Below are 24,007 nucleotides of genomic sequence, written 5' to 3' on the forward strand. Positions count from 1 at the left end.
GGCTCATTACTTTCCTGGGATACATTGATTTACGAACCCTCGGGTTCCTGAAACTATTTGTATACTGAGGGACTTATGACAAGCCACGATCGAGTTTAAAGGAAGCTGTAATACTGAGTAGCTTGAATGGGGTGGAATAAAGTCCGTGCCATGTCCCTAAATGCATCCTAATGGGGAACAGTGAAGAATGATACTTATATTATACCGAGTCTCTTCCAAGCTTAGTCTCTACCGAGGGGTTTCCTAAAACTCGAAGTTGTCTAGGCAGGCCAACATGCGGAGACAAGTCAGAAGGCACAACTATATAATCTTGAAGCGATCCAATACCCAAGACACATTGTGACGTGAGAGTCCTTGGCACCTGAAGACCCGGGGCTGGTGAACAACAACCTGCCTATCTCTCGTTAGCGCGCCTGGAAATGTTTCCGCATATGTTGTGTAGCCGCAAGATCTTCATCAAGGGACGAATTGAAGATGGAAATAGCAGCGGGATGGTGTGTTGTAGTTCGAGCTTAAAGCTTAAGTTAAAGATTAGTTACGCGGTGGGAGTGGAGGTTACAACAGGTCACCTATAAGTTACATTGGTGAAGAGGTAGTTGGGTTGCAGTAACATTGTTGTCAATTCATCGTTGATGCTATCTCGTGCTCAGAGCTTCCTAACAAGACTCGGTCTTTCAATGTTTCCGACGCTAGGCTTAACACTCGATGTAACCGGACAGAATGAAAGTATTGACTATAAGTGATCTATGTGATAGTGTTATCGATGGCAACTAGGAATGAGAGAATGAGGATTCTAAGTTAACAAGAAGAGTCCTGGATGAGCGCAAATTGAATTGCAGTCAGTTGTCATCTCAAAAGGCTCACACAACGAACTTATATTGGGATTTGAAAGGCCGTCTTGTTCAATGTTCATTGCCCAGACAAGAATCCACCTGTACAAGGGAATTGGTAATCATGTTCATCAAGGTTTCTAGACTGACCTGAACAAGCGCCGGAATTTCCCCCAACTTGGGTCTGGGACTCTGGGGAGAGGTGCCTGAAAAACCTCAAACTATTAGGGTTACTTCACCAAGGCAATGCTACCCGTCCATATCATATACTGGCACATGGATTGGAAGCCATCTCTGATACAATCAAAGCTGTTAAGCTTTCGGATCTGCCCTCTGGTGTATCAGGATGCTAGCTACAGGCCCTGTCGACACCACGGCTGGACGGGACGTTGAGACTTTTGAGACGTTGTCTCAATAACCCCTGGCAGCCGCATTCTCGGCGTTGTTTTCCGCGGCGGAGGCTAGCGGGTAAGTCAATGCCCTTGTCATCCCTAGAATGAGGTCCCCGCTTGATTGTGAAGAACAATCAAGGATCATCAGCGGTTGGTTAAACGAGCTTCCATATGTTTTCTTCTGTTGGTCTTTACTTCAGACGCAGCTAATGAGACAAGAAAAGCTATCTGATAAGTCACAGACAAAACATCAATCGAAGAAAATTATATAATGAGTGGCGTGTTGGTGACGAAGTGATGGAACGAAACTGCTTGCTTTTGTTGCCTCGACGATTGATAAGTGACTGGTAAATAACAGCCCGCACTTTTGCCTTTGCACTTTGGGGGTCTAGGGGGTTGAGGCAACCACAAGTTGAACCGCGGCCTTTCACTTCTATGCAGCTGAATAAAGTCTCCGAAATCCACTTACACGAGCAATTGATATTTTAACAAAACATCTCGACTCAGTGACAAGAGTTGTCCCGAGTGAGAGGCCGGAGGCGTTCAAAACATGGAGACTTTTCGAACAAGCCCAGGGATCCATTAGGAGAGTGGGTATTTAGAGAAGTTCCGGGAACTCCTAGTGGGCCAAGGAGCGCTATAACAGCCCTGGAAACAGAGTGTGGTTGCAGCCGGAGCGGCAGTCGTGGGATTAATGCTTGGGCTGATTGATTGGATTGGATGGACCAATTTCGTTGACGATTCCAGAACCTCTCAAGTCTTGACCTCAAGGAGCGGCCCTTGTGCATCATTGGCCGTAGCTAAAGCGAGTTAAGGAGGTTCTAGAGCCCTGCATCTCGTCTTTCTTACTCGGGCTTTCTCTCGATTAGCTTGATCTTGGACAAAACCATGTCCCCCAATTGCTCTATGCTTATTAAATTTGTTGAAACGACCCTAACAATTCTCCTTATACCCGCGCTGATGTTATGGATCCCTGAGTTAATTACCCTACTAACCTAGCTCCCTAGGGCGGCAACTGGAGGTAGACACACGTACATACTACGTAGTATGTATGGATTTTATCCTTGAACCTTGTCTCGCTCGCTCGCTCGTCTCATGAGCAGTGCATGCGTGCATGCATGCAAATGCAAGGCAAGCTTGTTAGTTGATTCGGCGATATGACAACCGCAAAAGTCCCTACCCTGGCCTGCTTTGACTTACCTCCTTTGCTTCTAAGGTTTCCTACTAAGTTTATTTCGTAACCCGCGCGTTACCTTACCTTACTCTCTACTGTAGCATCCACTCGCTCGCTCGCTTTCACTTTCTTTTCTCTTGTCTCAGCCAATTTTTGATCTCCGAGTATCCCGTCTCTCCCTTTTTTTGTTTTTGTTGAAACGCCCTTGTTTCCTTGAAATGGCATCATCGGCTGCCTGTCTCTTACCGTAGGGTTTCGGGTTCTTCTCTCTTTCTCTTCCACTTCACTTTTCATTCTTCAGCAACAACACACTTTCAACTGGAGCTTACACAGCGGCATTATACTTTCAATGACGCAGACAATAAACCTTTTCGTCGTCCCACAGCAACTGATCTACCTTGTCCCTTTTTAAGTCGGGTCGCACAATTGTTGACACCAACCTCACTCAGTTCAACATGTTGCTAAGCATGGATGTTATGAAGGTGCGGGATTGGACCTATCTTGAAGACCCCCCTAAAGACATCGGCCCAGCTCGACATCTTCTTGAGGTCTACAGCAAGATTCCTTATAACGATTTAGATGGCCACATACGCCGTGTCGTAAGTACATGTCCCCGAACACTAGCACCCGAGCTGATATGACCTTCTGCATTCAGCGAGAGAAGGCCTGGTGTATCTCACAGTACCCTTGCGTTGGGCGATGGAAATTTCTATACATCCCGGATCCCAAAGATCCTCGCTACCAACAAGCTCTCTTCCGCCTTAACGTCGCCGGCTCTAGAGATGTCCTTCTTGATCTGGGATGTGGGGTTGGACAAGTAATTCGACAGTTTCGTGCAGATGGAGTTGACGGCTCTCAACTCATTGGTACCGACCTACAGTCCAAGTTCATCGATATTGGCTACGATTTGTTCCAGGACAGACACTCACTCGACGCAACATTTGTTGCTGGCGATATGCTTGATCCTGCCGACAAGGAAATGGCTTCTTTGCGCGGCAAGATCACGATGGTTCATGCCGGCAGCTTTTTCCACCTCTTCAACTGGGTTCAACAACTTTACATTGGCAAGCGCGTTGTCGAATTCCTTAAGCCCGGCACCAAAAATGCATTGATATATGGTCGCCAGGTCGGCACGAACCATCCAGGGCCGTCTTCGACTAGCACGCGATCAGCTTATCTACACGACCAAGCGAGTTTCCAGCGTCTATGGGATGAAGTTGGAGCCCTCACCAAGACGCGATGGCAGGTACAGGTCGAACCTACTGGAGAACCTGTCTCCAAAGTCCCTGGATTCAGCAACCACGCATTCCCCGTCAATTTCACCGTCTACCAAGTTTCATGAGAAATTGCTCCAATGCGATTCGCATCATAACAACTTAACCGGAATGAGCGGCGATCGTATTATGACCCCGGTCCCGCCTCATTTCTCCTCTTATCCGGCGACTTCGACCCTATCGTGAAGCTGACATTCTCCCAAGCAGCTTTTCTACTTTGGGTTGGTCCGCATATCGACTCATACTAGCGCCTTCGCGTTTAGTATTCCCGGCCGGATCCACGACCAAGACCACGAAATGACGAGGCATCAAATATTGTGTACTTTTTGGCTCGTCTGCACTTATTTAGACTCGGCGATTTACAACAAGCGAACCACGAAGGTGCCGCCGATCAAACCTATCTTGGTTGAGAAAGGGGTCGCCCAACCTCTCACTGACCGGACTCGACAGTCCCCTATTGCGGAAACGTCTTTTGTGCTACAGGGATTCTCGATCTATGGATGCTCTCCCGTGATTCCTAGGACTCGAGGACAGCTTTTGCGTCATGATTTCGTGACACAAGCTGACGGCTTTATTATACGGAACCACAAACCCCAGTTAATGACTTACTCAGCAGTCAAAACCACTCTGTGAAGGGATTGGTCTGCTTAGGAAATCATTAGGCACGGTTATTGATTAATGATACACGATGATATTTAGCGGCTGGGCAACAAGCCGCGTTTTTATGCTTGGGCACTTGACTCATGCTAGTCCTTTTTTACGGCGTTTAGCGAATAGGTATAGAACAGGTTCAAGATATAGAGGGCAAGATAGACTGCATATGGGAGGAATAGATTAATTTGTGAACAATACCAATTGCTCTCAACAGCAACATTGGCCAGTCTAGATGGTTCGTGGTTTGTCTGCGAGTGAAATATATAAACACCTGACCATTTGTCAAGTCAAGCAAGTGAATGCACTCTTTTCAGTTACCCAAGGTAATCGAGTTTTGGGACATGGTGTGAGAAACTTGTTCAATTCGCAGCTATATCGAACTGGGTTGAACGAGAGTTGGTCTTGCTCAGTTCGTATGGCCATCTCAGCACCGTACAAGCATCGCACCTCCACAGGCAACTATGCAGGTATTCACTACCTTCTCAACTTAAGAAGATGGATTGTTGACTTTGCATGATGTCCTGTGACGGAAAGATACTTATGAAGACCTTTACCTTTCTCGAATTTGGAGTTCAACCGCGTCAACTTCGCGCGCCGGATGAACGCCGGCTAATGGGAGCTTGCTGCCCCTCCAAGCTTGGGAGCTGATATCCCACTTCCGTCACCGGCATTTACTTCTATCAAAGAATCCAATGTCTGAATATTGAGCGGGCAAGCTTTATTGACTTTTGTGTTTTGTACTACCATTTTCGTTTCTTTGATTCTGCCCAGTCCTCTCAGAGGCTGGCGCACTGGCTCGCGCTCTTCATATAAGCTATGCGCCTACAGATAATGCCCATATTCTTTCACGATGGACGGCGATTGGGCTGAGGTATGTTTCGCGATGTTATTGTCGTAATTTAGACTTTTCATGTATTTCAAGTGTAGAAAGAAAGGGTGCCTGTCTTGTATGAACTTGAAAAGCATCATATCCAGTCGTGAATGAGGTGTCAAGCTTATGCTAATACAGTTCTTCTACAGGTCACCCGGATTCCGTTCCCGCCTCCGGGCGTGCACGCGATGCCCACTCCGGTTGCGACTATGACCTTCGATAACTCTCAGGAACTGCTTTGGACAGGTAACGAATACGTACGTCGAAGGGGTGAGACGCCGAAGCTGGACTGGCGCTGATTGGTGTTTCAGGGTCGAGTTACTTCCTTCTATGGGACCGAACTGCAGCGATATACCTCTTTCAAAGCCCATGCATCCTCTGATGGTCCGATTCGTCAAATACTCGTTAATGAGAAAGGCATTGTTTCCCTGGGTGCCAAAGATGTGCATATGGCTATTCGGAGAGGACTGCCTATATGGCATATCAGGTAGGATGATTCAACTGCATAGGAGGTCGACTGATGCTGATCTTTGTCAGACATGATGATATGAAAGATTTACGATGTATGAGCTTTACGTCTAAGGGAACAGCAGAGATTATCGCTGCAGGAATGCAAGACACGATGCTTGTCATTGACCTCATTAAGGGTGATGTTGTCAAACAAGTCAGGATCGCTTTCTCGGTAATAAAGCTATACTAACTTCCGCTAGGTGCCTACCGAACATCAGTACACGATAATGAGACGCGGGCGTTATATATGCGCCGCAACTCAGACCGGCTCCGTCAACTTACTAGATCCTGTCACTTTTGCTGTCGTCAAGTCTTGGAATGCACACTCTGCTTTGATCAATGACATGGACGCTCAGCATGACTTCATCGTTACTTGCGGATACTCCTTAAGGCAGGGCCAGAATTATATGCTTGACCCCTTCCTCAACGTCTTCGATATAAAGAAGATGTCATCGATGCCCCCTATCCCTTTCCCAGCTGGCGCTGCCTACGTGCGCATGCATCCAAGGATGTTGACCACTAGCATCGTTGTCTCACAAAGTGGGCAAATGCATGTTGTTGACTTAATGAATCCCAACACGAGCGACGTACGGTTGGCTAATGTTACTTCCTACTTGAGCATGTTTGAGATTGCACCCTCCGGTGAGGCAATTGCCCTCACAGATGCTGATTGCTCTATCCACCTCTGGGGATCCCCAACAAAACTCCATTTCGTGGACTTACCAACTCCAATCGAATTCGCAACTCCTGAAGAGCCCCTACCCAATATTGATTGGGGCCCAGATACGTAAGTTGAGATACCAAGTTGAACATTTGTTCATTTACTGATCACTATAGGCCCCTGAACATGATCGGATTGCCGCATTATCGAGATGTTCTGGCATCCGCTTGGCCAGACATTCCCTGCGATGTTGGAGCACCTCCTGTTAAGTTTGATCCACAGTTCCTGACAGGGCTCAAACCGACTGAGTTTGGGATGTACGGTCGTAATACTCGGGGCTTGCGAAGAAATCAAGCTGAGAACACTCGAAACGTGAACAAATCAGGAAGCTCTGGGCTCAAGGCCCCCAAATTCCTAAGTGAAAAAGCTCGCGAGCTTGCTACTAGTAACGCCGCTGCCTCTGATAAGAAGGCTGACGAGCTGATCAGCTCTCTTACTGATATGGGACTTGAAAGCAAGAAGTCTGACGTTCCAGTCATGTATAGAACTGTTGAGATCAAATACAGCAAATTCGGCGTGGACGACTTTGACTTTGGGTTGGTATTCTCCCATTTTCGCAATGCAAGGTCACTGATCAGGAATAGTTTTTACAACAACACGCGATACTCTGGGCTCGAGACTCATATCTCGAATTCATATGCTAATTCACTTTTACAAATCATGCACTTCACCCCTGTCATTCGAAATCTTGCTCTTCAGCATGCTGCTACCTCTTGCGTGAGCGAGATATGCCTGCTGTGTGAGCTTGGATTCTTGTTTGATATGCTTCAAAAGGCTGAAGGCTCGATATGCCAAGCAACAAATTTACTGAAAACCCTAAGCAGTCATCCTCAAGGTATGTCGAGTGACGCTGATCTCAATCATTACTAACTGGCCCAGCCGGTCCTCTTGGTCTACTCGAGGAGGATCCTCATGGATCATCTCTTAACGTTATGCTCCAAGGACTCACTCGCTTTCTCCTGGATAAAATCGTGCATGATTATAGGACTATCAACCCATCATCGACTGCCATGGACCAGGTTGGTTGATTGACTGAAATTAGATGATATATACTGAATCGTCTAGGTACTGGCCACTTCTGCAACGACCTCAATCAGATGCATAAACTGTAGGAGCGAATATACTCGACCGGGATCAACATATGTCAATGATCTGCTTTATCCATCCCCTGTAAGTTCGATGCTCAATCTGTATGAGGAAAAACTTATTCACTGTCAAAAGGCTGGCAGCCGAAATGCCAAGTTACCGCGCATCAGCTTTTCTCAAGTTCTCAAAAATAGTGTTGAAAGAGAAACGACGTCTAAAGGATGGTGTAGTCGATGCCAGCGGTACCAGACCATAGCGACGAGAAAGAGCATTCACAGTATACCGGCTGTACTCATGCTAAACACTGCCATCACAAACCAGGATCAACGAATGCTTTGGTCAACACCAGGCTGGCTTCCCGAGGAGATTGGAATCATAGTAGAGCAAGGGCAGTTTTTCTGTTACGAAGGCGAAGACCTGAAACTTCATCTCCAGAGGGGCATCCACAACATCACAGTGTATTCGTTGACAGGTATGGCCATCAACATTGAGAGTGGACAAACGCAAAAGTCACACCTTGTCTCGATGGTCAATGGTAAGTCTCTTGCACCTCATCGCCCCTCCACCGCTGACCAAAGGGATAGTGGCACATGCAGAACCAGAAGCACCTGGAGAGAGTCGATGGCATCTTTTCAATGACTTCTTGGTAAGGTCGGTCAGCACGGAAGAGGCACTCGCTTTCAACACATCTTGGAAGGTCCCTTCTGTAATCGCATACCAGATAAAGGATGAGAACAACAAGATCGATACTGAATGGAAGAACAATATCGATACTTCCATACTTTACCAAGACTTCAAGTATGCCCCAACCCGCTATAAACCTTATGTTGCTAACGTTCTTCAGTCCAAACGCCGATCCATCAACAAAGACCTATCAATTGCTCAACCCTGAAACCGAAGCCCCTGGCCCTGATACCATCATTGCACTGGACACTGAGTTTGTTGCTGTGCGACAACCTGAAATTGAAATGAACTCTGATGGTGAGCGAGAAACCATACGGCCGATAGTGTACGCACTTGCTCGTGCATCAGTTGTCCGTGGTCAGGGGGAAAACGAAGGGACACCATTCATCGATGATTACATTGACATCAAGGAACCGATCGTCGACTATTTGACATCGTATTCGGGAATCACTGAACAAGACTTGGATCCTAGAGTTTCGAAACATAGTCTCCTGTCATTGAAGATGGCATACAAGAAGATGTGGATTCTTCTTAACCTCGGATGCAAGTTCCTTGGTCACGGACTAAAACAAGACTTCCGAGTTATCAACATACACATTCCTAAATCGCAGGTCATCGACACGATTGACCTGTTCTTTCTCCAAACTCGGTTAAGAAGGCTATCACTGGCTTTTCTGGCGTGGTATCTCCTGAAGGAAGATATTCAAATGGAGACCCACGATTCGATCGAAGATTCACGGACAGCACTCAAGTTGTATAAGAAGTATCTCGAGTTCCAGGATGCCGGAATCTTGGAGACGATGCTGCAAGATATTTATCGAGCTGGTCGAGAGGTTAACTTTAAACCGCCTCGCAAGGACGGCCAGCATATCCCAAGGACGGACACGCCTCCCCCCTTGCCAGTCGATGGCTCAACAGGGCCGGTAACACCTGTCAGAAGTAACAACATTCTGGCACAGACACCTGGATCTGCATTTGGAGGTGGCTCTAGTTGGACACCAGGAAAGGGATCACCATTACCATAGGAATCGGAAGGTGGAAATTCCAATCAGGATCCAGAAGAGGAAGAAGAAGAGCTATTGATAGATTTGTGAGCTCGAAGAGGTGGACGAGCATTGGAGGGAAAGGCAGCAGCAAAGTCACCATTGATGAGATGGAGATTGGATCAGCGTTCGAGCATAGAGTCTAATTTTATGTGGGAGAGTTGACCTCAAGCATACAGTGGCGCTTAAACGCCCAGAAACCAAGTAGCGTACTTAGAAAAATTTACTATCATTGATGAATCTCATTGTGTTCTTGGTTAACCGGTGATCGACACTGGCATCAGAACTAGATCTTAATACGCCGAGCCCTTGCTTCTTTCCCAAGATACCTACCTACCCGAGTGACGGGGGCAGACAAGAAAGCTTAGGATCTCTATCTTAAGCGACGAAAATACTTAGGTAAGTTTGGTATATTTCAGTAGATACTTAGAGCAGCTAATTCTGGCACCCTTAGTAGCTTAGGCAAGGTAGCGTCAGATGTTGAGGGCAATCAACTTCCTTCATGCCAAATGGAAAGAGACCAACAGGAAAGGGAAAGAGTGTTCTCCGCTTCGTATTTTCTTCTCAAAGAGTCTGAGCTCGTCGAACGCTCTTGTTCCACTCAGCCTCTTCAACCACCTCAAAGTCATCCTCCGGATGATTCTTCTTTACTCGCCCTATCTCATGCTCTAGCAGCTTCAAGTTATTTCATCACCTACATGTATACTAACTCTCCACATGATTTGTCTGAAATATTCTAGACGGCAATCGCATTACAGCAAAATGGAGGGATACGACGACAATGACGCTCGATGTCTCCCTCGGATGCCAAGAATCTTCACTCCCTCCGACACTCAACCTGAAGTCGTTCTTTTCTCTGCGGCCGCTGACAATGAAAGTTCCACCAAAAGCAAGACTCTTCATGAGCTGGGAACCTGCGATACTGAGACTGATGGCACAACTTGTCACGACAAGGAAGAAGCAGAAGCAGGCCCAAGCAATGCACCTCACTCGACCCTTATGAGTCATGGTGATGGAAAAGCGATGTTTTAGAAGAATGACGACGCTAAACACTACCCCAAGCCCTCAAGAGTGTTCGCGATCAAGAACATACGATCATCACAATTATCTCAACCCTCGAACGATTTTGTTTCCGCGAATGACCATTTTCAAGACGAGACTATTCAGAGACTCAAGAATATCGCCAACAGGGTTCACGCACTAAATAGAGACCCGAATGAGGACCAATATAACAGCTCAGGAGAGACCACGCCCACTGGACGCTCCTTGGAGATAAATTCGTTCAAGTCGTCAGCCCCAGACCAAGCACCACAACCCCTGACTCGAAGCCGCCTACGATCTATACCTGATGTAAGACTCAACGACCTTGGAGCGGTCTATGATCGGCTGCAAAACACCAATGATGGATCTCAAGTTGCTACACATGGCAGTGATACGCCACGGCTAGCTGACTTAGATACTAACTCCATCAACACCAATGCTCACGAAGCAGCTTTTGAGGACGAACACCGGGCCTATTACATCTTCGACCCACGATCAAATGGCTCAGCATACTACATGTACAAAGATACCGAAGAAAATGATGGATTCAAAATTGAAAAGGTGTCTTTCAAATCCTCGGCACGGGAGCCAGGGGTGCGCGCCTATTACCTCGAAGCTTCAGACAAGGACCAGGGCGTACTGAGGCATGGAAGCCACGAAACGCTCTGGAGGCTAGATCTATCCCAAGTTCCTGCAGTGATTATCGACACCGAGAGTTCAGCTTCCAGTGAAGCAGAGACAGAAGTAGGCGATCTATTGTATGCCGGCGAAGAAGCTACCCAAAGCATCGCTAGAAAAGTGAGTGATCGCCTTCAAAAGATCAGGCACTTAAGAGAGCATCTGCATGTCATAAATGGCAAAGGCCAGCAAGTCCCAGAGGCCAAGGGGCTTTACCTTATTGGTGACAAGGACATCCGAGATGTCGTCAGTATCGTCTTGGACGAAACACTGAAGAATGGTTACATTGAATTGCCCAAGAGAACACCTACGACAATAGGGTCATCTGAAAGTCGACCGTTACCGCGACTCGACGAGAACTCAAATGCTATTCTGGTTCCCTTCCCAGTGGCGATCGACCCTGCGACCACCATTAATCTGCCTAGCACATCTTACACAAACATCAACGCAACTGACATGCAAGTTCATACCAAAACGCGCGGCGGGGCTTCGGAAGCAACGACAACTGTTGTGACACGTCGAAGTATTGCTGAGATTACGTGGTCTCGGGCATATCCAGCAAGTTATGATTCGAGTACAAGAACACATTATCGAACCGTTTCGGACTGCTGCTCACCCACACATGGGGGCTCACGTTCGTGCCCAGATGATCGTCGACAGAGCTACCAGAGGCTGACCAAAGACGAGTCTGTTCTACGACATTATGCTACCCCAAAAAGCACAGCTGAGATACTGGCCGACATCATGTGCAATAAGAGTTTCAAGCAACAGCTGAGAGTCAGCGATGGAACCGTCATCACGTCTTTCCCCAGACTCTTTTCCCGTGACTGCACCACTGACCTCACCTTGCAAACTGAGAGTGACCAGTCGAAAAAGCATACTCCGTCCACGCTGTACCAAGACGGCGTCGATGCCCACTGCGGTCTCGACGAGTTGGCCGCATCAAGTTCTTCTGCAGAGCCCTCAAATGTATACTCATATAACAACTCCTTGTTCGCTGCGAACCCATTCAGAGCGCACCCAACCAAACTGACGGCGGCGGGGAGACACCTACCAACTCCTCTTGCGGCGGAAAGAAAGCTAAGTGCCTCACTCGACGCTGATACGCGACGACGTCGAAGTACCCAGGTCGCTGGCATTGAGGAGGAGATAATCGATACTCAAAATGGTTCACGGCAAAGTCTGATGGACAAAATCAAACAAGGAGGCCACAAGCTCTTTCACAAGAATCATTTTCGGAAGCCGACGGGAGGAGCTCCGACCAGAACAGCCGAGAATGATATATCGCCGGGCGGCTTCTTGCGCTCCAGGGACAGCATTGTCAGGGAACTCACCCCTGAACCACCCAAGCCCGATGAAGGGATATACGAAGCCATGACGGGGAGCAAGCTCAACGTTCCACATCCCAGAGAGGGGACATGCTCCGAAGACAATCAACCTCACGAATGTGTGAATGATTTGTCATCTCGCGAGATTTCACCCAAATAAGCGGCAACTAATGAGAAGTCAAGGGGGGCGACAAGACATACGTACCTAGATAAATCATTTCATAGGAAGAATCGAACCTAATGATACTCTGAGAAGGCATTCAAGTTTTGTTTGGCACAAGGACGTTGAAGTAGTATGCTTGAGTGCATCATGAGAAACCAATGAGTGTGTCACATCACATGCAATTAATGTCTATTATCCATATACTATGAGTCTATGCTGCCTTATTAGCCCTCGCTTTGTTCTCTCTATGTCGCTTCTCCTTGGCAGCAGTCTTGCGACGCTTCATCCACGATCTGTTGAGATCCCGTCTGTTATCCCAGAACCAAGCCTGAAAGTCGCTTGAGCTTTGCGGAGCAGAAACATCTTTCTCGTCTCCATCCTCGTCGAAGCCATGCTCTGTCATGTCGAGATCTTCGTCGCCGTCTTCCTCATCCTCGGGCCAGAAGTTGCGCATTCGTGAGGGATGCGCGGTGTCGGGCGTGGGCGCAGCACTTCTAACGTTGCGCCATTCGAAATCCTGGCGAGAGAAGGGCGTCATGGGCGCGGGAGTTGCGATGGTCAAGTTTGCGGGGTCCTGGTCCTCCTCGTCTTCGATGTCGTCGTTGTCAATACCTCCAAAGAAGCTGAAGGGCTCGGCTTCCTTCTTGGCGGGAGTCTCTGTGGCGACCTCGTCGGGTTTGTTACGCTTAAAGAGGGCCTCAAGGGGGTGAACTTTTGTAGAGGGTGTTCCAGGAGGGGGTATCTTGATGGTGAGGCTGCGGGAAGAACTTGAGGACATAGGCCTTGTTTCGTCGGCTTTGATGGCTGCGAGGGGTGTTGCTTGTTGGGGTGGTTCGGGCGAGTCGGCTTCAGAGTCGGAGGACTCATCGTCTGGCTGAGGAGTTTCCTTGGTTGTGTCTGTCTGTTCTTTCTTCTCTTCGACTTGAGCATCAACTTCCATCTCATCCTCACTCTCCTCATCAGATGAGCCGCTACTGCTAGTACCACTGCTACTGGTATCGTCATCTGACTCCTCGACAGGAGGAGGTGTCGCCTTCTTGACTTTCTTCTTCCTGGGTATAGGTTCGGGAATCTTCTTCTCCTTGACAGTCTCGACTACATTGCCATTCTCATCGACCCAGCCTTTACCCTCAATAAATTCGGTGGCTGTGTTGGCTTCATCCCCGTTGGCCGAGGTCTTCAAGAAGCTCGGGAATTTTGTGGTCTTCTCGAATTCGTGAACAATGACTTCGCGCGACTTGCCCTTCTTCTTGCGCTTTCGGGGTTGATCATCCTCAGGGAGATTGGAGATGACATTAGGGGGAACCTTGGTCTTGAGCAGACACTCATCTCCGTCTGTATACTTTGATTTTAGGCGCTTCTTCTTCTCGGTGTGTTTGCCATCCTTTTCCTTTTCTTTGTCCTGCTTGCTCTTCTTTCTTCTCTGATCGGCGGGTTCTGTCCACCCTCTCTTGACTTTGCGGTCTGTCAGAACGACGCCCCCGACAACCTCGGGATCTCGCTTTCGTTTTCTCGATTCCTCTTTGGATTCCTTTGACTTCTTCTTTTTCTTCCTGGACTTCTCCTCTTCCTCCTGATCAGCTTCACCGGTAGGTTCAACTCTCTGTTCTGGTCTGGCCTTTTCGATCCGTATTTTGTTGCCCTTCAACACAGCGCCATTGAGCTTCTTTTTTATCTTGTCAGCCTCCATGGTTGGTAGTTCGACAAAGCCGTAGCGTCGTTCGGGAAACGTCTCGAGCGTGTGATATGAAATGTTGCGCGCCTTGGGGGCTGCAGAAGCTGGAATAACGATCTTGAGAAGCTCGGGATCGAGAGGGCTTATATGAAGCCTTATGTAGTCGCTTGAAGCAGACGTGGCTTCAGCAGACATTTCGAAGCGAATGGCGCTGTCGTGAGGAGTTTATGCGACGCCAAAAGCGTCGTTGAAATGAGTATGTCGCTTTCAATGAAAAGGGACGAGCTTTTACTTTTGCGATTCCAATTTGGGGGAAAAAAGTTCCAAGGACCCTTGGAGGAAGATTCGCAACTTCTGATTGGTCGAATGGAGCGACTTTGATCCGGGAAGCCTTGATAGTAAGTGAGTATAGTATGGATGCTCAGAGAATTAGATAAAATAAACAAACACGGGAAATGAGAAACAATTCTTTGAAATTGGTAAAGAAAAACGGTCCAGGTTTGAGATTTAACCAAGAAGAGTCTCGTCTCATGAGGACAAGCCTGAAACTTGGTAGACAAGCTGACTAAATGACGTCTCACTTGCCGCTCACATCTCAACTCCTTTGTCGCAGATATTTGAGCCAAAGAAGTATCTGCCAGATAAAATTATGCACATTTATCGGAGACAGTCTGAAATAGGAAACCGGATCTGAATTGATGTAACTCTACACATCATCGTTGCAGTTCTAGACTTTGGGGTTGATAGTTCCCGGGTCTTATTGTGACAGACCAGGGATCCTTGAAACCCTTGGCCTATGCTGCTGGGACGAACAGTGTCACAGCGAGCTTCGTCTTTTGGGGTTATACTGAGTCGAGATATTCGACATGGAGGCATCTTCAGGTCTGGGTTTCGGTATCATGCTCGATTCAACTATATGCTTATGCTTAACGAAGTCACATATACTCTCAACGTATAAAAGGCATGTAGATCCTATCTATCTAAACAACCAGATTCTAAACAAACTCATCACTTCTCAACTTGTTTGTCTTCAATTCGTAAATCCCTGGCGGATTCTTGTTTATAATAATACTTGTTTTATCTCTCTTCCTATTCCTCGGTCACTCACTCATACAAAATGCACTTCCCTATTCTTCCCATCCTCATCACACTGGCTGGAAGCGCCCTCGCAGGTATGCATCCTTTCTCGCCCACAGCCCTTAATGAATATACCTACTAACATATATAAGCGCCTCATCTTCCTAAGAGACAAAATCCTTGCTTTGTGACTGGTTCCGAAGCTCTCCCCGATGAAGTTTCGACACAGGCCACGAATCTGGCCTCGGTCATCACCTGCGACAATTCGAAAACAACCATCGATGGTGTCCCAGATGTGAGCTCTGGCGGTGTGACCTTTTCTTCCATCAACTTTGCCGAATCAGGCCAAAGTCCTCTGGCTTTCGCTCTTGACAAATTTGCAACCACATCACCCCTGGCCAACAACAACCTCGATACGTTTCAGAATGAGCTCAATGTTTACCTCGCAACCGAAGCTGGTATCAGATCGACTGGTGGAAATCTTGCGATCAAGGTTCCCAAGTTCTTCTTGCAGTTCCAGATGGCTCGTATCCAACAGGCACAGGGTGCTGTGTCTGACATCCCTGGCCAGACCGTTGACCACCAGCTGGAAAAGGTGCTCAAGAATGCAGCTGGAGAGGATCAGGCTCTTCTAGACCAAGTGAACGAATTGGCTGTGAACTTGAACTAAGTTCCAATGAATGGTATATAATACAGAATTGCTCCGATTTCCTCCGTTTTCGAGCTCGTACAAGTGACTCCAAGTCAGCCATCATTATAGAAACACATCCAATCATAACAATTAGAGAGGAGAATGCATTACGCCAGAACCTTTTCAGAAAACACCTGCTTCCATCATGACCCAAGCGCCAAAGAAATCATTTTAGGAAGTGCCACGGAACCAAGGCTGGGGATCCTGCTCGTGCCTGTCGCCGCCGATGGCCTTCCACCAAGTATCGGTACTCCAGCGAATGATACGCTCGGCGGCACCCAAGGGCGTAGCGGCAGGACGCACATCGAGGAAGAAGACAGGGTCACCGTGGGCATCGGGCTCGCCAGAGTAATAGTCGATGATGTATCGAATCTCCTTCCTTTGGCCGTTGATCTCTCGCGCAACGTACCAGTCGTGCCGGTCAAAGGGAGGCTCGGTACTAAAGTGTGTTAGCCGCAGATCGTTTGCACATTAGAATCACGAATACTTACCCAAACTTTGAGGGGTAAATCCAGCCCAGAACCTGCATCATGGTGGCCTTGGGAGTCAACTCCTTGGGTCGACCCTGGAAGCGAACGAGACTAGGCTCGGTGTCAACACCGTCCCTTTGGCGATCAAGCTCTTCCTGAACGTGACCTTCGCCCCTCTTGCAGATCTGCCATCCCTTGTAAAGTCCCCGCGCAAATCGTTGTTCCCAACCAAGAATCTCCTGCCATGCGCCCTCATTCAAGAAGTTGTGTACCGAAACCATGCCCTCGACGGCGGTGATATCGGTATCGGTATATCCCTTGCGCAGCAGCGCGTTGTACATCTGCTGAGGAGACGGGTACTCCCAGTTGCCATCTCCAGTGCCCTTGGGGATGGTAGACTCATCTCGGGTTGTTGGGAGAGCGAATGATTGATTAGGAGCAGGTTTTTGCGATAGATCGGGGAACATATAGTTGAGAGGGTTGAGCTGGGAGATCAAAGATTTGGGCTGCTCTTGGGTTCGGGCGGCGTGAGGAACGGGGCATCCTGAGGTGGGAGGAAGATCGACAGGCTTCTTGGGCTTAGCCACGGGGTTCATGGCATCGGCAGACTTTTGGTGCATAGGGCAGCCAGGCTGGGGAGAGTTAGCGATATGGTGAAGATATATGGGATTGCGATCATACTGGAGGAGCCTTGTCGGTAGTAGCTGGGTGTCCGACGGGAACCGCAGGAACAGGCGTGTCTGCCCAAAACCAACCCATTGTGAATGACTATATATTAGAATTGTAGCGTTCGGTGAAGTAAGTCGGCGTTGTTGGCCTGAGTGCTGAAAGAATCGAAAATTGTGTTTGGTGATGATGACAAGAACAAAGAGTTGGATGGTTAGAAGCAAGAATTTCCTCCGGTTGCCTCTACTAAAGTAATGCGCCCATCAAAAATTTAAGGCCAACCCAGAGCGGGAAGACCGGGGGAAACCGCACCAAGACCAGGTGGGTTACAGTGGACATCGAGAACTATTTACAGCGTTTAAGCGAATCATAGGGAGTCTATTGACAAGATCATGAGCATTGTGACTAGAACTGTGACAATTAGACGGAGACATGAGTGTTGAACTCATAATATCTATGGTACCTCTTAGTACTTGATCTTCTGGTTAGGCTCAGTTAGCATTGATGAGCCGTCATGGCTGAAATATTCCTCATGATTCCTTTCCGATTTATTTCCGTTAGAAAAGATACAGTGGGTACGAATTTTGTACGTCACTTTGGTTATCAACCCGACGTCACCAACACCAATTGTTGATCTAGCTCGTTCCCAGGGGATCCATTGGCGGGCATCCTTGTAAATCGATCCGAGTCTTTGCATCATTAACGCGCTTGCACATGCCAGACTCGTCTCTTTTTCATATCAACCTTCGAATCTGACCATTCTCCGAATGCAATCGCCCCTAGGCTTTGCTCGAACATGAGAGTGTCCGCGTCAATACAATTCCCTAGAAAGACACTCCCCCTTCCGAGATGAGAGCTTGCTCCTTCATAGGCCGGCTTTTCGTCCACCCGGGCTTCCGAACATACCCCAATGTCAACTCCCACGCCAGGTTCACCATCGCCAGTCTTGGTCGTCGGTTCGCGTTCCAAAGCCCCCGCGGCCCTCGATTCACACAATGGTCTAAAGGCGCACCGAAAAGAATAGCTCTGCGTGCGTCCGGTGGTGCTGCGGCACTAGGAACGGCTGCCTTTGTTGAGCTGTCGCAACAAGAAAACGGCAATGATCAAGAGACAGGCGAGAAGCGCATGCTCGAGGTATCACGGGCCGAGGTGAAAAAGGGCGTATCAGCCGATTCTCATGGTCTTTCGAGGCTCGGAGAGCGCATCAAGTACTTGATCGACCTCTTGATCATCGAGCCTGTATGCACTGGTTTCCGTTTTCTCCAGCTTGTCGTCATTTTTGTTCCGGTGATAATCACAATTCCTGCCATATACTTTGGAAAGCGACAACCCGATAGAGACAATGAACGATCAGGTACGCTCTGGTGGTATGGCTTCTTGGTTAACGAGATGGAACTGGCTGGCCCAGCCTTTATCAAACTCGGACAATGGGCTGCTTCGAGAACCGATATCTTCCCTACCGAAATGTGCGAGATCATGTCTAAACTTCACTCGAATGCGCCGGCTCACTCACTCCATGCCACGCGCGTGACTGTGGAAGCTGCTTTTGGCGGCCGCCGTTTTGAAGATATCTTTGACGAATTCCAGGAGAAGCCTCTAGGTGTTGGCGCTATCGCTCAGGTCTACAAGGCCAAGCTGAAGCCTGGTCTGGCTAAGCCAGAGGAAGCTGATCTTCATGACTCATATCCTTTGGCGCAAAACGTGAAGCGCAATGTTGATACGGTGCTCAAGAGCTCTCCACAGAGAGTACCATCGTCCTACGTTGCAGTCAAAGTGCTGCACCCGTACGTCGAGAGGACGGTTCGACGAGACCTTCGCATCATGGGCTTTTTTGCTTCCCTACTCAACTTGATTCCTACCATAGAGTGGCTCTCACTGCCCGATGAGGTTGCTCAATTTGGGGAGATGATGAAGCTTCAGCTTGATCTTCGCATAGAGGCCGCAAATCTGGCCACTTTCCGGAAGAACTTCAAAGATCGATCTACAGCCTGGTTCCCATACCCGCACACTGAGTACACAACGCGAAATGTCCTTATTGAAGAATATGCCCAGGGTATCCCATTGGCAGACTTTATGGAGAATGGTGGCGGTGTCTTCCAGCATGATATTGCTGATGAAGGTCTTGACGCCTTCCTCCGCATGTTGCTCCTTGACAACTTTGTCCACGCTGATTTACATCCTGGTAACATCATGGTGCGGTTCTATCAATCTGCTCATCCTGAGTTGCGTCTACGAAAGACCATGACAAAGGCGCATCCCGATGAGAAGGACGACGTGACTGAGCAAGTGCTTGAACGACTTCGACCATATCGACATCGCAAGGACCCCAAGGCATGGGAAGCGGAGCTGGCTAAGATCGATGCTGAAGGTTTCCGACCTCAGCTCATCTTCATCGACACTGGACTCGTGACTGAGCTTAATGCTGTGAACCGCGAGAACTTCCTCGACCTCTTCCGCGCCGTTGCTGAGTTTGACGGTTACAAGGCCGGCCATCTCATGTGCGAGCGCTGCCGCCAACCAGATGCCGTGCTCGATAAAGAAGTATTTGCCCTGAAGATGCAGCATCTGGTTCTCGGTGTCAAGAGCCGTACCTTAGCTCTCGGTAATGTTAAGATTGGCGATATCCTGCAAGAGGTGCTTAGCATGGTTCGAAACCATCATGTTCGTCTCGAGGGAGATTTTGTCAACGTCGTTATCAGTATTCTGCTTCTTGAGGGCATTGGTCGCAGCCTGAACCCTGATGTCGATCTACTCAGCAGCTCACTGCCAATTCTCCGTCAACTCAGCGCACAGAGCGGCGCAGGTATGGCAAAGCATGGCGACTTTTCCATGCTAGTAGTATGGCTGGGATTAGAAGCAAGACGATTTATGCAAGCCAGCATTGAAGACGTAGGTTGCCCGATGTCGAGTAGCTTTTAAAGCCATGAGATGCTAATTTTAACTAGGTCGAACGATGTGTCAAGTATGACCAGCTTTCCCCCAATGTATAATTATAAAGATCTTGTTTAAACTAGAATTCGCGGAGTACAGCATCAGAAGGCGTACGGGTTGGAATGATATACACGCGAGGAATACATGAGAGACGCGACTTGACAGAGAACTACTCTTAGACGTGCGTAAATTCATTGAATTATTATATAGGCTGGTCCCCTTTCTAACCATAAGCCACCGCCTTCACGTAACAATATCGTGAGTCTACATCTTCGCTTAATACCGTCTAAATTGACGCTGTCTTGATTCACGCCTTTCTATCTTTGGGTGCCTATTGAGCACTTCCTATACCATAGATGCACCATAACGCCTTGATCCCTAGAATCACGAAGAAACGAAAAGGAACTCCTAATCCGTGCTGGCACTCAACTCCATAGACTTGTCCCATAAGTTCCTCAGTATGGCTGCGGTACCATCTTCCTCTTCACCACCAACCAGGCTTGATCCGCTTAGCCGGTCTGTCAGCCTGCCATCGTCGTCGTTGCCGTCGTAGCTCGACGAGGCACAGTTTGTTGTCCGTACTGAGGTAGGGCGTTTCGGCGTCATCGGTCGTCGAGGATCAGGCATGCTGACGTTGCGGGTGTGTTGGCGCATAGTGAGATCTGTGGAACGTTTGCCGTTTGTAGAGGCGGTGCCCGGACGTGGGATGCGCAATGATTTGTCCATACCGGGGAGATGGTTGAGACGCTCGAGTGAACGAGAAATAGGGTTGAGATGTCTTCGAACAACGAGATACTCCATGCCTGTACGCTCCAAGAGCTTGCCTACACGTGGATCTCGACTGTTACCTCCATCATATCCGGGACCACCGACACCGATGAGTGGGGTATGACCGACTACACCTCCGACACCACCAACTGCTTGCCCGGGCTCAATCACGGAACTGGCTCGCTGCAGGTTAAGCTTCTGCTGTGTTCGCGATGTTTGAGCGGCAGGCGGCGCAGCCCGTCGGGACGCCTTAGGCGCTAGTGCGCTATCATCAATGTCGTCTTTTGGTGCGCTTGTTGGGGGTTCTCGGCGCTCCTCACGGTCGCCTTGCAAGCTGGTCACAGAACGAGGTTTTTGAGGCGCATCATCGTATCGGCGAAAGTCCCCCCGAGGTGGTCGGTAGAAGGATCCCTCACTAGTCAATCCAGAACCAACAGCCTCGACAAACCGGGATGTCAATTCATCCTGATTACTCCCCGCAAGAGTTCCTGACCCTATGGCATCAGCAGAGGCTGGCGCAAAATGGCGAGGAGAGATCTGTGCCAGGTCTGCGCTCATTTGGGGCGGAGCTCCGTGGGACGGAGTGCGCTGTAATATGCGGGATGTGAGATACTCCTTGTGATGTATCGTCTCCAACTCGGGGCTCGTTGAGTTCCGTTGCTCCGGTTCGTGTTGCGGTTGCTCGGCCGGCTTTGGAGCGGCGGAATCGTTGGGTGTAACCGGTCTTGATCCGCCAGCGCGGTCGTCGGGGTGGTGCACGGAGTGGTTACTACTGTTGAGAGAGCCCTTGCGGGAGAGGTAGGGGGAATTAGAGCCACTCGCGTCGACCCATTCGTCCTCCTCGTTACCCAAATCAAAATGGACCTGCGACTTGCCGTGAGAGATTTGAGGCTGATAAACAATTGTTGTACTTGAAGCGCGCTTCAATTCTGCAGACCGAGTGCGCTTCCCGACTTCTGTATGCGAGCGATTGCGCTTAAGTTTTGAGTGCGAAGGACTCTTGGCGATTCTCGTATGCGAGGGACTTTTGACTAGTTTTGTCTGGGAAGAACTCTTGTTGAGCTTTGTGTGGGAGGAATTCTTGGTAAGCTTCGTCTGGGATGCGCTCTTGGTAAGGTTGCCAGATGAAGACTCGCGAGAAGAGAGTTTTGCGTCGCTGAGAGCTCGTCGGTGAGAATTGGGACCGGAGGAGATTCGGTGTTGCTGCTGCTGCTCGATCTGATCGGGGGTATCGGTATGGCGACGGCTGAGCTTAGGCTGCTTTGGGGCAGCTTTTGATGCTGGGCCGCGGGCGTGGTGGAGGTGACCAACAGTGTGCTGTCGCTGGTGATGACGATGGTGTCTCCGATGCTGCTGCTGGTGTTGGTGTTGTTGGTTAACACCGCTGCTCTCGCTCTGCGAATCACTCTCCTGATGGTTGAGCGGAGGTCGTTTTGATTGGCCGCTCAAGGACGATGCGCTGTCCGCATCTCGGGTGTGAGGCATGGTTGGTAGGGATTGGAGGTATAATACAGCAAGATAAAGGTTGTGCGCAGTTCGTTCTGGGTGATGCGACGGCGAATTGGTCGTATCCGATCTCGAGCGGTAAAAGATTTTCAACTTTTCGCGGCTTTCTCCTTTGTTGTGTTTGCGACTGACTACGAATGTTATATTCCCTTTTTGGTTGTACTGATGACAAGGGTATTTAATATCGTGGGCGCTGCAGCAGCAATTGCAAATAAAATAGGTGCCAAAGAATAAGAAAGGTTGTAGGAGATTAATTGACTCCGTGTCGTATCAAAGATTAGGTAGGTAGGCAGTCGTCGGCGGATCGCGAATGGTGGTGGTTCCGTCCCCGTTGCCAATTATGGAGCTCCCTTTAAGTCAGATTTGTAGGGCTCCCTTTCAGTGATGTCAATGTCAATGGATCGGCCGCGAGAAGAATCGGTGAGAGCCGAGAGTAGTGGAGGAGCGGAGATGGGCCGGCGATCACTGTGAGTCTGGAGTCTGGGGAGAAGAAGGTGACAAAGAAAGGGAGAGAAAATTAAAGAAGAAAAGTGCCCGGCGTTGAGCAGAAGCAACTTTTGACGTAAGGGAAGGTCTAGTAAAAAAAAAGAGTATGGACAAGGTCGGTAGGCGAGTAAGAGTAAGGTAAGGCCTTGGTCTCGTTACTAGTATAGGCGAGCAATTCCAGACCAGACAGACCAGGCATGGCCCAAGAAGCAACGAACAATCAAGAGCCAAACAAGACCAACAAATTGAGCGGCGGAGATGAAGCTAGTCTATTGCCGAGACAGAGGCTGGCAGTGCTAAGACCAGTCAACTTGACTTGAGTTGCATGAATGAATCTTTAGTATTAGGTAGGTATAGTAGGCTGTGATGGAGAGGAGGGGAACGAAAAAGAAGGCTTGCTAATTATCAAGATTGGATTTGTCCACAAAGGTTTTTAGTTTTAGCTCTGACTCTGACTCTGAAGTATAACGTAGGTGGGTATCCATACAAGTGTCCGTCTTAAGAGTGTCTGGTTTGAACACGGCCGAACAATAAAATGAGTTGGAGCTAGCGAGCGAACGAACGAAATAATTACTTTGATCGTGCAGCAGTAGCAGCAGCAGTGATTAGCGAGTGAACATGTTGAGGTGTGATAGTGCGAAATGCCAAGCAAGCAAGTAAGCCAACAGAAGATTGGAGTCATTCTATTTAGAACACGACTGAGATGAGAATGAGATCCATGAGATTGATGGTCACAGGCGGACACGGAGCCGCAATCGGAACCCATGGAATATCCTTCTTTGGCAAACCGAGACCAATTACGAAGCCTTTGGTTCGTTGTGTAACTTGTCACAAAAATGAACGAACCCAGAAACAGGACATGAACTAAAAAAGAGAAACATAGTTTGAGTTGAACACCACTAAATCATGAATGCGTCACCTGTAATACACACTGCATTAGCTACGAACCGCTAGGGGCTCGCGGAGAACTGGGTAATAAACACTGCTAGACGGAGCTTGGCCCGGCCTTTGCCTTGCTCTCTTCCGGGCCGACTTTAGGCGGCATATCCGTGAGTGATTCAGCAAGGTAATCTTTAACGATCGTGATAGTCACGATATCATACGTGGGACGAAAGAGTGATGAAATCGATCCATATGATTTGATTCTTGCTAACCAAAATCATATACTGACTACCTTACCTAACGTAATTACTGTCTCCTTTGCTGCTTGGGCCTATCCTTCCAAGACGCGCAACCTACTCGCAGAAGCAAAACCCATCAACAGATGTGATAGCCCATAGACATAAGC

The 24,007-nt window shown here is 48.7% G+C and overlaps 8 protein-coding genes across 14 annotated transcripts; 5 read left to right on the forward strand and 3 right to left on the reverse strand.

Annotated features, from left to right (window-relative positions):
- The first annotated feature begins 2,084 nt into the window (after positions 1-2,084).
- On the forward strand, positions 2,085-4,644 carry FOXG_03430 (uncharacterized protein). Its single transcript, XM_018381161.1, has 2 exons — positions 2,085-2,995; positions 3,052-4,644. The coding sequence occupies exons 1-2, from the start codon at positions 2,852-2,854 to the stop codon at positions 3,736-3,738; spliced, it is 831 nt and encodes a 276-aa protein (XP_018237586.1). The 5' UTR covers positions 2,085-2,851; the 3' UTR covers positions 3,739-4,644.
- Positions 4,645-4,988: 344 nt separating this feature from the next.
- Positions 4,989-9,479, forward strand: FOXG_18553 (PAB-dependent poly(A)-specific ribonuclease subunit PAN2). 5 transcript variants are annotated; one of them, XM_018398678.1, is made up of 12 exons: positions 4,989-5,195; positions 5,345-5,452; positions 5,507-5,682; positions 5,733-5,859; positions 5,906-6,492; positions 6,543-6,962; positions 7,011-7,261; positions 7,306-7,445; positions 7,492-7,596; positions 7,648-8,047; positions 8,097-8,310; positions 8,357-9,479. In XM_018398678.1, exons 1-12 carry the CDS (start codon positions 5,175-5,177, stop codon positions 9,219-9,221), a joined length of 3,414 nt encoding a protein of 1,137 aa, XP_018237588.1. In that variant the 5' UTR covers positions 4,989-5,174; the 3' UTR covers positions 9,222-9,479. The 5 variants fall into 5 exon arrangements, with proteins under 5 accessions (XP_018237588.1, XP_018237587.1, XP_018237590.1 ...); XM_018398677.1 differs by having other exon boundaries at positions 4,989-5,452; XM_018398680.1 differs by having other exon boundaries at positions 8,097-9,479.
- Positions 9,480-9,743: 264 nt separating this feature from the next.
- FOXG_03433 (uncharacterized protein) lies at positions 9,744-12,648 on the forward strand. Its single transcript, XM_018381162.1, has one exon. It carries the CDS (start codon positions 10,797-10,799, stop codon positions 12,444-12,446), a length of 1,650 nt encoding a protein of 549 aa, XP_018237592.1. The 5' UTR covers positions 9,744-10,796; the 3' UTR covers positions 12,447-12,648.
- On the reverse strand, positions 12,585-14,457 carry FOXG_03434 (uncharacterized protein). Its single transcript, XM_018381163.1, has one exon. It carries the CDS (start codon positions 14,317-14,319, stop codon positions 12,661-12,663), a length of 1,659 nt encoding a protein of 552 aa, XP_018237593.1. The 5' UTR covers positions 14,320-14,457; the 3' UTR covers positions 12,585-12,660.
- Positions 14,458-15,013: 556 nt separating this feature from the next.
- FOXG_03436 (cytochrome c heme lyase) lies at positions 15,014-17,511 on the reverse strand. 3 transcript variants are annotated; one of them, XM_018381165.1, is made up of 3 exons: positions 17,044-17,511; positions 16,384-16,994; positions 15,014-16,331 (listed from the first exon to the last, which is right to left on the reverse strand). In XM_018381165.1, exons 1-3 carry the CDS (start codon positions 17,119-17,121, stop codon positions 16,064-16,066), a joined length of 957 nt encoding a protein of 318 aa, XP_018237594.1. In that variant the 5' UTR covers positions 17,122-17,511; the 3' UTR covers positions 15,014-16,063. The 3 variants fall into 3 exon arrangements, with proteins under 3 accessions (XP_018237594.1, XP_018237595.1, XP_018237596.1); XM_018381166.1 differs by having other exon boundaries at positions 16,384-17,511; XM_018381167.1 differs by lacking the exon at positions 15,014-16,331 and having other exon boundaries at positions 16,348-16,994.
- On the forward strand, positions 15,105-17,011 carry FOXG_03435 (uncharacterized protein). Its single transcript, XM_018381164.1, has 2 exons — positions 15,105-15,296; positions 15,354-17,011. Exons 1-2 carry the CDS (start codon positions 15,242-15,244, stop codon positions 15,869-15,871), a joined length of 573 nt encoding a protein of 190 aa, XP_018237597.1. The 5' UTR covers positions 15,105-15,241; the 3' UTR covers positions 15,872-17,011.
- A 132-nt stretch (positions 17,512-17,643) lies between the features above and the next one.
- Positions 17,644-23,091, forward strand: FOXG_03437 (atypical/ABC1/ABC1-C protein kinase). Its single transcript, XM_018381168.1, has 2 exons — positions 17,644-19,917; positions 19,974-23,091. Exons 1-2 carry the CDS (start codon positions 17,878-17,880, stop codon positions 20,016-20,018), a joined length of 2,085 nt encoding a protein of 694 aa, XP_018237598.1. The 5' UTR covers positions 17,644-17,877; the 3' UTR covers positions 20,019-23,091.
- FOXG_03438 (uncharacterized protein) lies at positions 20,112-23,567 on the reverse strand. The gene has a single exon (XM_018381169.1). It carries the CDS (start codon positions 22,210-22,212, stop codon positions 20,368-20,370), a length of 1,845 nt encoding a protein of 614 aa, XP_018237599.1. The 5' UTR covers positions 22,213-23,567; the 3' UTR covers positions 20,112-20,367.
- Between the last annotated feature and the right edge of the window lie 440 nt (positions 23,568-24,007).

Source organism: Fusarium oxysporum, chromosome 8 (assembly GCF_000149955.1).
Source record: "Fusarium oxysporum f. sp. lycopersici 4287 chromosome 8, whole genome shotgun sequence".
Taxonomy (NCBI): domain Eukaryota; kingdom Fungi; phylum Ascomycota; class Sordariomycetes; order Hypocreales; family Nectriaceae; genus Fusarium; species Fusarium oxysporum.

Coding starts and splice junctions, on each gene's coding strand:
- FOXG_03430 (XM_018381161.1), top strand. CDS start 2,852: ATGTTGCTAAGCATGGATGTTATGAAGGTGCGGGATTGGACCTATCTT. Junction 2,996..3,051: donor ATGGCCACATACGCCGTGTC/GTAAGTACATGT, acceptor TTCTGCATTCAG/CGAGAGAAGGCCTGGTGTAT.
- FOXG_18553 (XM_018398677.1), top strand. CDS start 5,306: ATGAGGTGTCAAGCTTATGCTAATACAGTTCTTCTACAGGTCACCCGG. Junction 5,683..5,732: donor CTGCCTATATGGCATATCAG/GTAGGATGATTC, acceptor GATCTTTGTCAG/ACATGATGATATGAAAGATT. Junction 8,048..8,096: donor CCTTGTCTCGATGGTCAATG/GTAAGTCTCTTG, acceptor CCAAAGGGATAG/TGGCACATGCAGAACCAGAA.
- FOXG_03433 (XM_018381162.1), top strand. CDS start 10,797: ATGTACAAAGATACCGAAGAAAATGATGGATTCAAAATTGAAAAGGTG.
- FOXG_03434 (XM_018381163.1), bottom strand. CDS start 14,319: ATGTCTGCTGAAGCCACGTCTGCTTCAAGCGACTACATAAGGCTTCAT.
- FOXG_03435 (XM_018381164.1), top strand. CDS start 15,242: ATGCACTTCCCTATTCTTCCCATCCTCATCACACTGGCTGGAAGCGCC. Junction 15,297..15,353: donor GGCTGGAAGCGCCCTCGCAG/GTATGCATCCTT, acceptor AACATATATAAG/CGCCTCATCTTCCTAAGAGA.
- FOXG_03436 (XM_018381165.1), bottom strand. CDS start 17,121: ATGGGTTGGTTTTGGGCAGACACGCCTGTTCCTGCGGTTCCCGTCGGA. Junction 16,995..17,043: donor CTACCGACAAGGCTCCTCCA/GTATGATCGCAA, acceptor AACTCTCCCCAG/CCTGGCTGCCCTATGCACCA. Junction 16,332..16,383: donor ATTTACCCCTCAAAGTTTGG/GTAAGTATTCGT, acceptor AACACACTTTAG/TACCGAGCCTCCCTTTGACC.
- FOXG_03437 (XM_018381168.1), top strand. CDS start 17,878: ATGAGAGCTTGCTCCTTCATAGGCCGGCTTTTCGTCCACCCGGGCTTC. Junction 19,918..19,973: donor TGCAAGCCAGCATTGAAGAC/GTAGGTTGCCCG, acceptor AATTTTAACTAG/GTCGAACGATGTGTCAAGTA.
- FOXG_03438 (XM_018381169.1), bottom strand. CDS start 22,212: ATGCCTCACACCCGAGATGCGGACAGCGCATCGTCCTTGAGCGGCCAA.